General features: G+C 40.2%; 1 protein-coding gene across 1 annotated transcript in view; it reads right to left on the bottom strand.

The window, feature by feature from the left end:
- The window catches only part of FBN1 (fibrillin 1), a 232,644-nt gene that overhangs the window by 19,338 nt on the left and 197,266 nt on the right, over positions 1–16,040 (bottom strand). The window contains exons 46-55 of the mRNA XM_082734843.1: positions 15,018–15,134; positions 14,067–14,195; positions 13,354–13,473; positions 10,608–10,733; positions 6,849–6,998; positions 6,015–6,080; positions 5,163–5,279; positions 3,392–3,511; positions 1,680–1,802; positions 455–586 (exon numbers count right to left, since the gene is read on the bottom strand). Of these exons, the coding sequence (XP_082590969.1) occupies positions 455–586; positions 1,680–1,802; positions 3,392–3,511; positions 5,163–5,279; positions 6,015–6,080; positions 6,849–6,998; positions 10,608–10,733; positions 13,354–13,473; positions 14,067–14,195; positions 15,018–15,134 (1,200 nt within the window). The remainder of the gene's footprint in view (positions 1–454; positions 587–1,679; positions 1,803–3,391; positions 3,512–5,162; positions 5,280–6,014; positions 6,081–6,848; positions 6,999–10,607; positions 10,734–13,353; positions 13,474–14,066; positions 14,196–15,017; positions 15,135–16,040) is intronic.

Genomic DNA, 16,040 nt, shown 5'->3' with positions numbered 1-16,040 from the left:
CCCTCACTCTAGATCAGAATGGATTCTCTGGAGGAAGATCCCACTGGTTTAATGCTGTTCCCTGGTTCAGAGGGACGGGACATCTGTCATTCAATGTCAGGGTGCTAACAGCAAAGCTGGGATGATAGAAAGACATTCCAATGTGGTGTGAAGAGAACTTACCCCAAAACAACAAAAAGTATAGGAGCCAAGGAAAGAAGTAGAGGAAACACCTGGTGCCAAGTCCTGGCAGCAACATGGGCTGAGAAGGTAGACAAAGACCCACTCAGAGGGGCAGAAGGATGGTGCTTCTGGAACTGAGAGTTAAGCAAGAGGCGAGGGGCTCTCCAAGGAAAACCGTGACATGAGGGAAGAGAGGGAAGATGGCTCTGGCCCAGAAGAGCACATTGCCCAATGGGACTCAGACTCCTTGTCACCTGACTCCCTGAAGCTGCCTGGGCCGGGACTTGCTTACCTACACAGCCCTCGCCATCGGGTCTCCGCTGGTAGCCGGGCCCGCAGATGCAGATGTACATGCCGATGAGGTTCTTGCACTCCATCTGCTTCTCAGCACAGTCGTGTTTGCCCTCTTCGCACTCATCCTCATCTGGAAAGAACGTGCAACCACGAATTATAAAAGGAGCTGCACTAATTTCCTGCCTCTTAAGCAGAGATGGTGTCAAGCAGTCAATTTTCTTGTACACTTATTTCAGTGTTAACCTGTTTCCTTTTGTAGGGTGGGTGCTGGCCTCAGATTGGGAAGGAGTTTTGTCCCACCTTTGAACTTGATGATGAAATTATTCCATAACTAACTGTAACCCATTCAAAGGTGGGAAGTGTGAGTGTTAATTCTTTTTGATGAATTCACCTAAAAAGGTCTTCTATAAAACTTTCATAATATAATTATAATAACAGCATTATATTATAATATAGTATAATAAGCCAAAGCTCCCATTATGTAACAATTATAACATAATATGATATTTTATGTAATATTAGTATATGGTTAGATTATTATTATTAAAATAATCATTATATAATGAAAACTTTAGTTTTTAGACTTTGAGGAAAAGACAAACATTCACAAATATCATATTCTCTCCTGGTTCTTCCTTCCTTTCCTTTTTTCTGGTGTGGACAGGGCTTCCTCATCCCTTATTGTCCTATTGCATTTCCCTATCTCTATCTTTCTCCTTTATGTGGTCTGAGCTGAGAAATTTGGGTTTATCCTGGATGATGGAGAGCTCGTAGTTAGGAAATCTGTTCACCTTCAAGAAAAATCCTACTTAAGTCATGTGAAGAGAGTAAATAGCTGCTCATTTAGGACTGGAGGAGCAAATCAGTGCTCTTCAAGGAGCCCCATGATTTACCTAACTTTGTAGAGCAGAGCCTAGTACAGAGGCACAGTAATTGCAGGTGCTCTGTAAGCATTTTTAAAGCAAATTATTTAACAAATTCCATATGCTACCTCCATTCTTAGGATATAACATCCCTTAGTGATGGGGATTTTTTAAAAAAATATTATTTAATTTAATATTATCCTACTATAGGCAATGATGACCCCCATATTATCTAAGGACTATAGCAGAGTTCCTTGATTCCCAGCCTTTCTCTACTGATAGAAGCTTTGGAGACCCATTTCCCATCATAGATAGAGTGACAGCCCCCCAGTTAGATGACCTTTAACACAGATGTCTCACCTTTGCACATCCTTTTGTCTTCTCTCAGAACATATCCCGCTGGACATTTGCATTCATATGACCCATAAGTGTTTACACACCGGAAAGCACAGAGTAGAGGGTTCTGGGCACACTCGTTTATATCTGTAGCAGAAGGGAGCATGAAAATAATGGATCATGGGCATCAACCAAAAAATAGTCTATTTTTATCAAAAGTTGAAATGCTTCATTGTCATCAACATGGATGCACCAAGAAATCTCTGGTTTTCAATGAATCATAAAATGAGTTGGTTATTTTATAATTGGTATAGGCAAGGTGATCATGGGTTCTGGTTCTCCTAGCCTAGGCCCAGTTCTGGCTTATTATTCTGGTATAATTATTAATGTTATTGAGACAGATGGGAAAATTGTAGAGCACCCTGCATATAGGGAGCTTTTTTGAAATTCTGGCTTTCAAGTCTCAAGTTGACCACTTGCCATTCCCTAGAGTCACATAGGGTGGGAATCAATTTTACCCCATTCAGTCAAAACAGCTGCCAAGTCAGTGGAAGGCAGAACAGAGGCAAACCCATCCACTATTGTTAACCACCTCCTCTTCCCCATAGGAAAGAGGCTCCTGTGAAGTAACAGTGATTCTTGTGCCCACGCAAATGGTGAACTGATGCCAAGTTATGCCTTAAATAGGAATGACTTTACCATTCATAGATAAAAGTGATTTCTATGGATTCCATAGTTTGGAACCAGCAGAGTATGTTTTGGAAAAGCAGGGTTAAAACAGACCATCTTGATTCTCATGTTTCTTTCTAAGTCCAGTTATGCTTACTGAGAATGGGAGCCCAGATCATATTTAGTCATAGCCTTTAAAGATTAAGCAACAACTAGGACAGTGGTAGAACATATCTCTAATGAAAAGCTTACTTTCACACCATTTTTATCTTCTACCTTCACCTCACCTTCACTCTCTTCTACTCACTACTCTGATACCTCACTACTACTTGAAAGTGTATCAGAATTACCTGGAGGGCTGCTAGGCTCCACTCTTTGAGTTTCTGATTCAGGAGGTCTGAAATGAGGCCTGAAAATCTGTATTTCTAACCAGTTCCCAGGTGATGCAGATGTGACTGATCCAGGGACCGCCCTTTGAGACCCACTGGTCCAGACCTCCTCCTCCCTCCCTTCTCACCATACAACTATCCTACTTGGCATTCTGGCAGATGCTTACAGAGTATAGACAACATCTTTTGCTGTGATTGCCCCCAGATGGCCGTAGGATGTTGCTGGTTATGTCAGTGTACAGAGGTTTCTATGAGTAGAAAAGAAAAAAGAAAAAGGGAGCATGGGAGAGGAAGAAAGAAAAATTAGGGGAAAAGGGAAAGTAAGAAAGAAGGTAGCAAACAAAACAGAAGTTGTATCTACATACATGTAGTGGGGAGACATCAGCAAGAACTCTGCATATTATACAGGGTGATTTGTGCCATGAACCGGGAGAATGATGGTATGGCCCATTCGGCCTAGATGTTCTTTAGCCTGTACGCCTTGAGTGGTATTTAATATCAAGAACTGTAATCACTGTGAAGTGTGTAAACCTGGTGATTCACAGACCTGTATCCCTGGGGCTAATAATACATTATATGTTAATAAAAAAACAAACAAACAAACAAAAAAACTGTAATCAGTCTACTGCTGTCTCCATGATCAGAACATGTAACCAACTATTTTGCGAAGAGACTTACCTTCACAAGTCATCATTGGGCCAGGCTCGAATCCCTCCTCACAGGTACATTCAAAACCTCCAATCACATTCTTGCAGGTTCCATTTCCACAAGGATTGCCCACAGAACATTCGTCAGTATCTGCAAGTGACCAAGAGTGTTTTCAAAACATAATGAATGAAGACAAACATGGGCTTGGACACAAATCATACCTCTCACTCTATCAGGGCACTTTGCTCTGTGGCATCTTGCTTTATCCTCATTCTGCCTTTATAAGAAAGGAGTGCCCATGTCTTATCTTCACAGATTTATAGCTGTCAAATGTGACCTACTAAGTGGCAGTGGCACTAACAGTGACAGCATCTGGGCTTCCAGCCCTCCTACTGCTCTTCCCCTGAGCTTCTCCAGCCTTCCATATTAGGTATGAAGAGCTAAATCGACTGGGAATAGATGCTCCAAGGGTTAAAACCAGGCTGCTCTCCCCAGTCAAAAGTTTTCACTTATATAAAGCTAGAAATATATCTCCAGTCTGGCCTTACATTACATCACTCTCCAAGAAGCCTTAAACAAGATGGATTTTTGCCAGATATAAAATAGAAGACAAAGCTTACACAAAATGAGGGACCAGAGGTTAGGCAAAATTAATATGCTGGATAAAATCAAGATTCAAGATTTCTTGTTGATTCTGTCGAAACCAGATGGTTTACATTAGGCAGAAGAAAAGCTAGAAAGAAATATGTTTAGGGTATGATCTCTGTAAACAACTGGGGGGAGAGAACAAGTCTTACCAAGGGGGTCTAAAAAATATCTATGCCTCCCAACCCATCCCTCTAGAATCTGACACATCTCTTGTGGGAGAGGACCTTCCTTTTGGAAAGGGAAATTTTTGAGGAATAACATTGTCATTTTAGTTCTCTAGGACATGGAATAGTGATGGACTATCATCAGGGTTATATGTTCTGTTGGGCTCTGAGTCAAATGGTGAAGGCAAGAGGCTGTGGTAGAGAGTCTGGGCGAGCAGGATCATTTAGCATGCACACAGGAGCACTAATTGAAGATCTTGAGAATTCAGTGACAACTTTACTTTTGTTCTGCTGTGAAATGGCATTTCACTGTCCAGAATATGACATCTCTTTTGAGTTCATAAAAGTTACAACATCATTGATTTTTAGAGCTACCGAGCAATTAGGAATAAATTAGTCCATTTGCATAATATGACATTCTGAGGCCTAGAAAGACTAAAGAACTTAGTTACACTTCATGGTCATAGCTGTGGGTGAAATTTTAGAGGAAAAGACATAATACTTGGATTCAATTTTGCATTGGTAAGCATCAAGAGGTCAAAGGTCAGGCATAGCCATTCTTAGAAATTTTAAGAGAGCAAAAACAAGAGGAGTTTACACTGGGTACATAGCTTTTCACATTACTAAATTTAATAAAATCTGAATGTTGTATTTTACATATTGAGAGAATAAGATTATGATTATTAATTTTTATAAAAGTTTAAAAAAATACATGATAATGTCCTCCTTTCCACCACATCTTCAGATGTGTCCAGTGTTTTAGACTGTGATGTCCATGCAAGGAAGAAAGATATTGGCTTGGGTCACTGCTGTAGCCACAAAGCTTGGGACATGGGGTGTGCAACTAGTACTGCAGATGAATGCTGCCTGAATGAGTTCACAAAACATGCTTGTCCCAATCCCACTACTCACACTTCCCAGTGTGAATGCTCCATGGCCCAATTTCTAACTTGTAAAATCCCTATGGAAGAAACCGACCTATTACTCACCTACACATTCATTCCCTTCCAGAATGTAGCCAAAGGGACACTCGCAGCGGTAGGAGCCATCTGTATTGATGCACTGTCCATGTTTACAGACGTCAGGTTCTTTACACTCGTCCATATCTTATGTAAAGGAGAAATAAAACACTGACTAACAAGGTACTTTTTTTGTTTTTAGTAATCTTTTTGGCGATTTTATTTATTTGAGAGAGAGCATGAGCAGTGGGGAGGAGCAGAGGGAGAAGGAGCAGCAGACTCCACGCTGAGCAGGGAGCCCCATATGGGGCTCAATCCAAGACCCCGGGATCATGACCTGAGCTGAAGGCAGACACTTAACCAACTGAGCCACCCAGGCCCCCCGAGGTACTATAAAAACAAAAACAAAAAAAACAAAGGTAAACTATGATCATTTCAGCATCTGATCAATGAAATATCTAATATTACAATACAATATTGCCATACAGTACGATAATACGATTGGTACCTAAATGAAAAGTAGAGTTTTATTTTACAAGATAAATGTGGAGAAATAAGAGCAGTTTGGGGAGAGGGGCCATGGGTGGTTCAGGTGGTTGAGCATCTGATTCTTGATTTTGGCTCAGGCCATGATCTCAGGGTTGTGAGACTGAGCCCCATGCTGGGCTCTGTGCTCGGCGGGGAGTCTGCTTGAGATTCTCCTTCTCCCTCTGCCCCTTCCTCACTGCTCTCATGAGCTCGCTCTCAAATAAACAAACAAACAAACAAACAAATGAATCTACTTTAAAAAAAAAATAAAAGTAAGAACAGCTGGAGAAAGGGCAGGAAAGAAGCTGGTTAAGAATATTAAGAAATGCTGAGAAGCCAATGCAGGCCACTTACCAACTGCTGAATCATCAGGCCCCACAATGATGCCACTTCCATAGGGACAGATCTGGCGGAAGGCCTCTGCAGTAGAGACAAACACTTGTTAATAGATAGACCAATGGCGAATAGCTACAGGCTGCTTGCCACGCAATGTGTGGTGGCTAGACTGCCACAGCCGCGCATATCGGGAAACAATGGACGAGAAAAGCCCCGATACCAGGGAAAGTGAACAAGGCTCCCAGAACTGGTGTGCCTACTACCTGGGCAGCCCTGATTCATAGCACATTTCAGAAGAAAATAACTGCCCAGCTCCTAAGTTAAAATAATCTTCCAAACCCCCTCCCCCCAGCAACCCTCAGTTTGTTTTGTGAGATTAAGAGTACCCCTGGGAAGTGGTGATGCAACATGGAGGCTTAAGTGGGTACGAGAAGAATAAATGAAAGAAGATGGGATTGGGAGGGAGACAAACCATAAGTGACTCTTAATCTCACAAAACAAACTGAGGGTTGCTGGGGGGAGGGGGTTTGGGAGAAGGGGGTGGTATTATGGACATTGGGGAGGGTATGTGTTTCGGTGAGTGCTGTGAAGTGTGTAAACCTGGTGATTCGCAGACCTGTACCCCTGGGGATAAAAATATATGTTTAGAAAAAATAAAAAATTATATTAAAAAAAAAAAAGAGTACCCCTGGGGATAAAAATACATGTTTATAAAAAATAAAAAATTAAAAAAAATAATCTTAATGAATATTTAAGGTAGACTTACAATTAAATTGTCTTATATTTCCTGAAGGCCTACATAGAATCCACGCTATGAAGGGCCCAAAAGAGAAGTGCAGATGGTGGACCTACCATCAGGTTCAGTGGGGCACAGCTCACAGGGATCACCCCAACCTTCTCCCTTCAAGGCACAGCAGCATTCCTGTTTGGAGTGATTTCTGGATTTGGGCGATGAACATTTTCCTCCTTCAAACTTGGCATAGCAGTAGCTCATTCGCAGATCTGTAGCATAAATCCAGAAGACTCTTCAGACCTTTCCTACTACATCATTACTGTACATCCTGTTAAACGCATGCCCTTTTCTTTAGAGTGGGAAGACTCCGTAACATTAAGTGATTGCAACAGAAATTGGGCTCAGGTATTTAAAGTCATAGGTGACTTTTGTAGTAAGATCTGACAAATACATCTATGTGGCTTCACTTTATTTCTCATTTCAGCCAATTTTCCAAAATAACCTGATGTGAATGACAAAATCCAACAGTATCACATCATCAGTGACTTCAGGGTGGGGACATTCAGAAGTGCAGTCATTCGCAAGACCCCTGCATTGACAGCTGTGTTTGTGTGTTTTGGATAGCATTTAGCAAGCATACTAGGTTAAGGGAGACCTCACAGTTCTGGTACTTAACGTGCTATCACATTGTGTTGTTTATCTGCTGTCCCCTAAGCCCAGAAACCAAAATAAAACCCCTGATCCCAAGCATAGAGTAAATAAAGATGTGGCAATTTTGTGGAGTGGCAAAAATACAATAATGGTCATTCGCCGAAGCAGCTGCTGATGTAGTTTCTGTCTATAAAATGCCGGTGGTGGTGCCTTCTGCTGATTTTAGACATGCGTGCGTGCCCACACACGCAAGATACAGAACGTGGTTTAGCTCGACAGAGAGAGAGAAGGTAAAGAGGAGGCAGAGAGGTGGGTGGATAGGAGACAGGATAACCTTTCTCTGAAAGAATGTATTGTTTTTATATCAATTATTTTTCGGTGACAACATGGAAGATGGGATCTAGTTGCTACAAAATTCTCCAACACTGCTTGACATAATTTTGGAAATGGACTCTACCATTACTTATAGAGCAAACAGGGTGGCTCATCCAAAAGCCTGGAGTGTTTTCCCTCAAATTTGACATCCAAAGCCCTGCGGACTCCTCTCTAGTTACACAGAGGCTACAATCTGCAGGCTTTAAGGAAATGCTTTCATACCCATTTTGTACAATTCCCCTTTCTTTCTTTAGGACCAGGTAGGCTCTCTCCTGTCACTGTTTCTCAACCCTAGGTGGCACATTATGACCTATTATTATAGCCACCAATGCATTTCTGCTAAGACAACTTCACAGCTTTTATTTCTTGACAAAGGAGATAATGTAAGAATAACTGAGTTGCCAAAGATCACGGAAGAAAAACTTCCATGAATTAAAGTAAAAATAATAACCAGTCAATCCATCACTCGTATTTACCAGGCCCTAGTAAGTCAAATTCAGTTGGCCTTCTTCCCCAAATGAATTTGTTCGCCTTTTTCAACTAATTCTTCCAGATACATTTTCTTGCTAGTTTTTACTCTCCTTCCACACCTGTGATAGCTGGGACCTAACAGGCACCTTTCAGTGAACTACTCTTCTGAAAGTCAAGTGCAAAAAAGCCAATGTGCATCCTGTGGCATGTCTGCCTTCCAAATATTTGCTTTGCTGAGAAGTTTCAAGATTTAACAGATTATAGTTTCTCGAAGGACACACTTTGATTTGCTTTATTCTTCAAGTTCATTGTCACGTACAATGTTCTGTATTTATTATTTACATCTATAACTGTCTTAAGGTATAATTTAGGGACTATTCACAAAAATGTCTCAACAAATATATTAAAATTCAGTGGTCTCTGTTGTCTTCCAGCTCATAATGTTTCTTCCAAATCTAGATAGATTCTCTTTTCCTTTTATCATCAACCCTGTTCCATAAACCAGCCCTGTCTCTCCAGGACTACTCTACCATCCCGCCTCCTGAAAGAAAAAAAAAATCTAGACATTACACATGCTCAAACACATGAAGTTTACAGTAAGCCTAAGTGACGAATTCTCTTTACTGAATTTTGTAAGTGGGAGTGGCCCATTTACATCTGTGGCCTTTAGGTACCCAAATCTGTTCACCTGAGTCTTATCACAATTGTTCCCTCAAAAACGTTATCTGTGGTTCTGTGGGATTTTCTGATTTCATGGGCAAAAGAAGCATGACTCCTAATTTGTCTTTATAAGTAAAACCCAGCTCTTAATTCCGTGGCTTCAGGGAAGTTTGTGCCCTGTGGGAGATTTATATTTGCCTGTGGTGATTCTCTAAATTTGGTTTATTAATCAAAGGTGTCTTGCAATGGGACGGAGAGCTTTGCTTGCCCACACACTCGAGCTAGGACTCACTAGGATGCCTGTTTACGAGTCCATGTGCAAAGAGCCCTTAATGACCTTTGAAATTTCATCAGAACTACAAAAGTCACTTTCCCTGCTTGCATTCCTCAATCCTGGCTCTGCCTCTTGGAGCTGAGCATGTGGCAAGGCAGCTCACAGCTGGGCTGATTCTTTCTGCAGCGTTAGCTTGCTCTGTGACAGGCCAGTGCAAATTGAATTAATAGCCTATGAGTTTCCTCTGGCCTGCCACATTGGCAGGCAGATTCACACCTGGTTTCTCACTGCTTTCTTTCCAAACCTGGGCCAAGCCAAAGGCACACAGAGACAAAGGAGTTGATCTTAGAATTTATCTGGCTTGGTCTGCACTCTAACAGAGGATCTGTTTGCGTCCACTGTCACCCCACCCACAAGCCTGAAATCTGCCTGGGCTTCTGACAGCTTCTGATCTATGAGATCAGACCAATCAGAGAATTCCCAACTCCCCCTTCACAGTTCTAAATATTGGGTAGAAAAAAGACCAGTTGGAGGCAAAAGTTAATCAACAGAATAACTTGCCCTAGGCTACGGATGGTGGAGCTGAGACCCCCAAACCCAACTTTTGGAATCTGAAATTATATCCATTGCCTCTGATTTAGTAATACAGAACCAAACTGAACCAAACAAAACAAAATAACCAAGAAAAAAACCCTGAACAATAAAACGACAACAAAAGAACACAGAGGTAGAGGGGGAAATTCGTATGGAGTTTGTTTGTATGGGGTTTTTTGTTCTAAATTCGTTAAACTAGTATGTATAAATGGATAGACACACACCACTGCATTGTTCACTAAAATTCAGAGAGTTTCTGGGATATGATATACTGTGTTAGGCACAAGTTCAGGTTTCTTTTTCTTTTCTAAGTTCACAAGTATTAGACCTGAAAACAAGACTATATCCCAGCAAGAGTCCAGGTCAGTTCAAATTTATTTTCCTGTTTTCTTAGAAAATTTGTGATGTCAGGGGTGGGCACTCTATCCTGGAAGCTAATGGATTAATCTGTATTTTTCTGACCGAGAGTCTAGATTTTGGCCCACATTTATACTAAGTTACCTCTTGAGAGGCAGAGGCCATGGAACTGAACTTTCCCCAGGCTTTCCAGATTCAGCGGCTCATGGCAGGTCCCCCACTGACAGACCTATCAGCATCTGTGTTCTTAGGGCGAGAGAGAGGTTTAAGTGCCCGGGGAAGTTGTTATACAAGCAACCAGAACTTGATGGATGAGTTTTCAACCTTAAAAGTAAAAAATGAACTTTCTGACATATGGTAATCATTAGACCTCTGGGTGAATGAAAACTCTCCATCTTCTCTTTCACAAAGAAGCAAAGTGTTGCCGTGTTTAAGAAAATGAAACCACAACAAATAAACAGAGTAATGAAAGTCTAAAGTCTTCAAAGGCAGTTACCTTGGCACCTTCTTCCAGTGGAGGACAAGGAGAACCCATCTGGACACAGACATTTGAAGCTGCCTTCAGTGTTACTGCATGTGCCCAGGGCACAAATTTCTGGCTCTTCAACACATTCATCAATATCTAAAAGAATCACATGTGTCAAAGTCAAAACACAATGGAGACACCGTCAGATACCAAATGCAAAGTGTGGAAGTACAAAGTGCAAGTCAGTTTCAAAACTCTTCCAATAATGAAGAATTTTCCTGTATCATTATGCTGTGAGTGGACTTTTAGGCTATGACATCTTTTTAAAAATTAACCTTGAAAATTCTTGTTATAAAAATGCACCTGCAGGGGCGCCTGGGTGGCTCAGTGGGTTAAGCCGCTGCCTTCGGCTCAGGTCATGATCTCAGGGTCCTGGGATCGAGTCCCGCATCGGGCTCTCTGCTCAGCAGGGAGCCTGCTTCCCTCTCTCTCTCTCTGCCTGCCTCTCCATCTACTTGTGATTTCTCTCTGTCAAATAAATAAATAAAATCTTTAAAAAAAAAAAATGCACCTGCAGATGTCTTCTAAGGGATACAATGAGAATGGTTTCTTACCCAGACTCAGTTGCCTGGCTAATTAGAAAAGGTAGAGTGATTTTCTACTACCCTAAGCTAGGAGAAAAACAAGAAAGTGCAGCCTCTGACTTTCCCACTGCATAGGAAGCAGAAGCTTGAAATTTTAATTATGTTGACGATAAGTTAGTAAGAGATCTAGACCTTTGAAACAAAAATTTATTCCCCTCCATCCATCCACAGTGCTTTCCCCAAAACCCTGTGCTACATCCCTAAAACTCTGAGTTTTACAAGAATAATAATGTTCATGAAAATAATCTTGTGCAGCGTAAACTAAAGATATCACAGAATATAGGATTCCTAACTCTCATTCGCATGTTAATTTTTCTCAAGACACAAAAATGTCTTTCTTGTAGAGACCAGTTTTTCCTTTCATCATATACCTAATAGGCATTTGATACACTCATATTGTGAAGTATCCTTTAGCATATGAATATACTTTAATCTAATAAGGGCTGATTTAAAGTGGTCTACAGTGAAGTCTGAATGACTTGGGCAATCATATGCCTTGGTCTTCCTAGGAGAGTCCTAGTTTATGCTTGTTGTCCTGGCCTCATTATTAATAGTGCCCTCCTTCAAACTGTCTTGGTTTGGTCAATAAATTACATGATCATCCTTTCCAACAGACTTATCTATCTTTTCCCCTGATTTTCAGCAGGAATTTGTAATAAAAAAGAGCTAAGTCTTGATTCTGAGCCATGCTATTTTTATGGAAATACTTTTTTTATTTTTCTGCAACAAAACTTGTATCTCTTATATCGTGGGGCACTTTATCTTTGCATTTGTGCGAAGAGTTCTACCTACATCGAAGTATATTCATGTTATATGAGTTCCCTTCCACAAGGTCCAACTAAGAGGAAGTTAGGAAACTAATTCCATTATCTTAACTTAATATTGTAAATACCACACAATAGGTATTCTCAGGATGTGCAACTCAAAGCGATTATCTTCCTGTTTAGGGCAAAACCAGCCTGTTCATCACTCCTATAATTGCACCATGTTGCTTGTGCTGTATTAATGCATCTGAGCTGCTGCCAATGACTGAATGACTCCAGTCCTACGTGCCCTCCATTCCCATGTCCAACCTTTTCTTAAGAGCGAAGCCAATTTTTGTAAAAATGCTCAAGTATTTCTTTTTGTTGTTTTTATTATTGCTGTTGTGAGGATTCTTTCTCTTATGGTAGAAATTAACCTACAGGTGACAGCTTCGTAAGGATGGAGACAAGGATGGCGGAATGGGCACATTATTTAGTATTCGAGAAGTCATTTTTCTGTCCTATACATTTCCATTCTGTTCCTCTTAGGGAAATTTTGCATTACTCATGGAGTAAATAGAATTGATCTTTAGTAAAAGATCTTTTAGTAAATTGATCTTTTAGTAAAAGTAAAATAACACTTATAATAATTTGTATTTAGGCCTAATTTTGATCAACTGTTTCCATTTAGAACATTATCAGTTGCTATGATTTAAATTGGATATATAATAAAATTTCTCCATAGTATTAAAAGTGGAGAAAATCCTTACTCATTATGGATTACATCAGACCTATTTAAATGTGGGCATATGGACTAGGTGATTTCTTAAAAATCCTTTCAGCCTACTTATTTATGAAGTCCTGGCAATTAATGTCCTTCATTTAATTCAATGACATATATATTGAGGAATGCAGTACTATAAAATTTGCTGAGAATTTATTTATAGTAACATACTTTCACTGCTCTATAGGTAAAAACAACATAGACAAATTATATAGCCATAGTCATCCAACCTTTAATATGGTCACTTAAAGATTTTAGCTAGAATCAGGAAGCTATTTTTGGTTGTGACCTGTTGGCACTTAAAAACATGTAATCCAGGATTTTTTACAAGTTGCATAAAAGCACATTGGAAAAGAGTCAGGGTCATTAGGCCACCCATATGCACAGAGCAAAACAGGGTCATCAGATATGAGCATGAGAATTGGATGTTCTTGTCTCATCATCTGAGTGTAAGAACATAAGTCAGATCCTCTGCTCTTGGATTTGTTTCTTATAAAGGACTCCAAAATGAAGACGCCAGCACATCGTCACAAAAACTGACTTTGAGAATGCCAGTGGAGTAACAAACACTGCTCCTTCTAAACACTGCTAGTCCTTACTCCTACCTTCACACTTGTCATTCTGTAGACTGTACCCAGGTGGACAAATGCATCTGTAGGACCCATCCAAGTTTTGACAGGTGCCTGGTGCACATTTTCCAGGTTCTAAAAGACACTCGTTGATATCTGCAAAGAAAAGGGAAAAAGAAAGAAGAGGTTCCCATTGGCGTGATTTCCATCAAGCAATTAAAATTTTAAAAAACTGGAATCAAATCAAAGAAATACATAAAACCACCATGGAGAAAAATTAATGACTCAGCAAAAAGAAGCTTTATCAGCTTTCAGAAGTGTGCGGTAGAACAAGCACATTTTATGTGACCTATCACAAGTCAGTTGTTTCAAGAAAAGTGAAGTATGTGAGAAGTCAGTGGGGATGCAGATTTTTGAGGACACCCTAAAGATTGTACAAGAGCTTTCCACAAAGCTATTTTAAAGAAAAAAAAATATATGAGAAAGCAAACTACAATTGCTATGGAACAATTTAACTTTCTGTTAAATAATAACAACTTGATTTTAAAACATAATGGAGAAGTGTGTCCTATCTCTCTCTCTCTCTCTCTCTCACACACACACACACCAGAGTCTACAGGTAGGATTAGTATAATTCTACTCTGATTTTTCTCCCTCCAGACTTCTGAAGGAAGGATGGTGATAGGGACTGCAGGATCCTTTCACCGCTCAGAGCATTATTTGCAGGGTCCTTTGGAGGAAGCACTTACCCACACAGGTCCTCCCGTCTGGAGCCACCTCATAGCCTTCATTGCACTGACACTGGAAGGACCCCACTGTATTGATGCATTGGCCATTTCTGCAAAGGTTCCCATTTCCAGTTGCACATTCATCAACATCTGCCAAAAAAAGATCCTTTGATATATTCCAAAGAAAATGTCATAATTCCAGCAATGATCAAAACCTTCAAAGGGGAAAAATACTTATTCTAAATTTTAGTGGCCTTTGCTGGCTCAGCCAAGCATTAAAAATTCCAGTAAAGATCTAGTTTGTAACAACACAGCTGGCTTTACTCAACTATCAAAACCTAACAAGATTATACTATTCTATTAATTAGAAATTGATAATTTATATTAGAACTTTATATGAGTTTCACCTTGATCTTTATTTTTCATTTTTAAAAGCTAAAAACCTAGTACACAATACAGCTGAGGGTATTACTAAGTATTCTCATAATTAGAAGTATATAAAATTAGCCTCTAGCATGATATAAAATTTGGATCATTAATCTCACTTATAAATAACAGTATGTTTTATAGGGAGGATTTTATAGATTCAATAATTGACTTCTTTTAAGAGAGGCTATAGAGAAACACTGAGACAAGTAGGTCCACATCATTCCTGAATTATGCAATTTCTATACAAAGAATCACACTTATATGTTTTAAAACGTCAGTTCAATTTATTTAAAAATGTACTGAACTCACAGTATGGCACATATAAAACTTATAGCTGCTAATGAGGCATTTTAATGAAAGTCATGGCTGTAGTTACTCTATTTGACATTTACTTAGGACATTATATTTCACAACTCCTTGCCAGTTGTTATGCATTAGAGGGCATATATTTAAGAACCTGGTTGGCACCCCAGACGGGCTGCTAATTGCAAAGAGTGCAGATAAAACATCCTTCGTTCAGTGCCCACCGGTTTGCATACGCACCTATGCAGTCATTATTGTGGGAAAGGATGAAGCCGTGGTTACAGCGGCAGTTGAAGGACCCAATTGTGTTGCGGCAAGTTCCATTCCCACAGGCGTCTCGCTCACACTCATTTATGTCTAGTGGGAACAACGGGCACAAAGGAACATGGCTGTTAACAGAAGACGAGGTGAGTGCCTATCTGGGGGTGGCATTTTGGGATTCACAGTGCATCAGGAGTAGGCTAAGAACATCTTGATCATTGGCAGTTTCCCATGACTCAGCAAAAGCCAAGGATCTAAACCTCGGGCATAAACCATTTCCTTGGTTGGCATGTTGAAGGAGGCAAGCTGAGGACATGAGAACTGGACAAGAATTATTTTACTCTATTTACTTCTAGAATTCTACACCCTTGCCACTTTTCTCAAATATTTTCATTTGGAAATGGAAAATTCTGTGTGCATCTGGGTCTTGATTTGCTGCCACCTTTGGCAAACTTCAGCCTTAAGATTCTCACTGCAGTTTACCAAAAAGCAGGGAGTCACCTGATAGTACTTTGAAATCAGCAACAAAATACATAAGGTTTCTAACTCACCTGATATTTTCGATATCTCTTCCTTCTTTCCAGTCCACTCCTAAAAACCCATGACTACTCCCACTAGTGGTGACTTATTTCACTCTTAAAAACTACCCCAAAGTGATGGCACTGGGCTTTTCTGCTACACTCTTGTGTTATTATTTGTCTTTTTATTGGTCTCTGACTTTTCTCTTTGACTATTTTGTAGAGCTGTTTTGGCATCTTTTTTTATCTTTGCATCGGGCCCCAGCAACTGACATATTTCTTATAGAGCAGGTGTACATTATATTGAGGAGGAAACAAAATGAAAGAAAGTTGATCCTGCTGGTTTGCGGGAGAGGCAGAATGAGGAGGGCGAGGGTGCAGGGAGGGAGATTCGAGGAGTGAAAGACAACAGCTTAGGTTAGCCAGATGCAGTGTTTAGAGTTAGGATTTCCTTTCCTTTAGAATTCTAGGCATGAAGACAAGT

The sequence above is a fragment of the Mustela nivalis genome, assembly GCF_964662115.1.
Source record: "Mustela nivalis genome assembly, chromosome: 6".
Lineage (NCBI taxonomy): Eukaryota > Metazoa > Chordata > Mammalia > Carnivora > Mustelidae > Mustela > Mustela nivalis.
The sequence above is the reverse complement of the archived record's forward strand: the minus strand, read 5'-3'. Positions and strand labels throughout refer to the sequence as shown.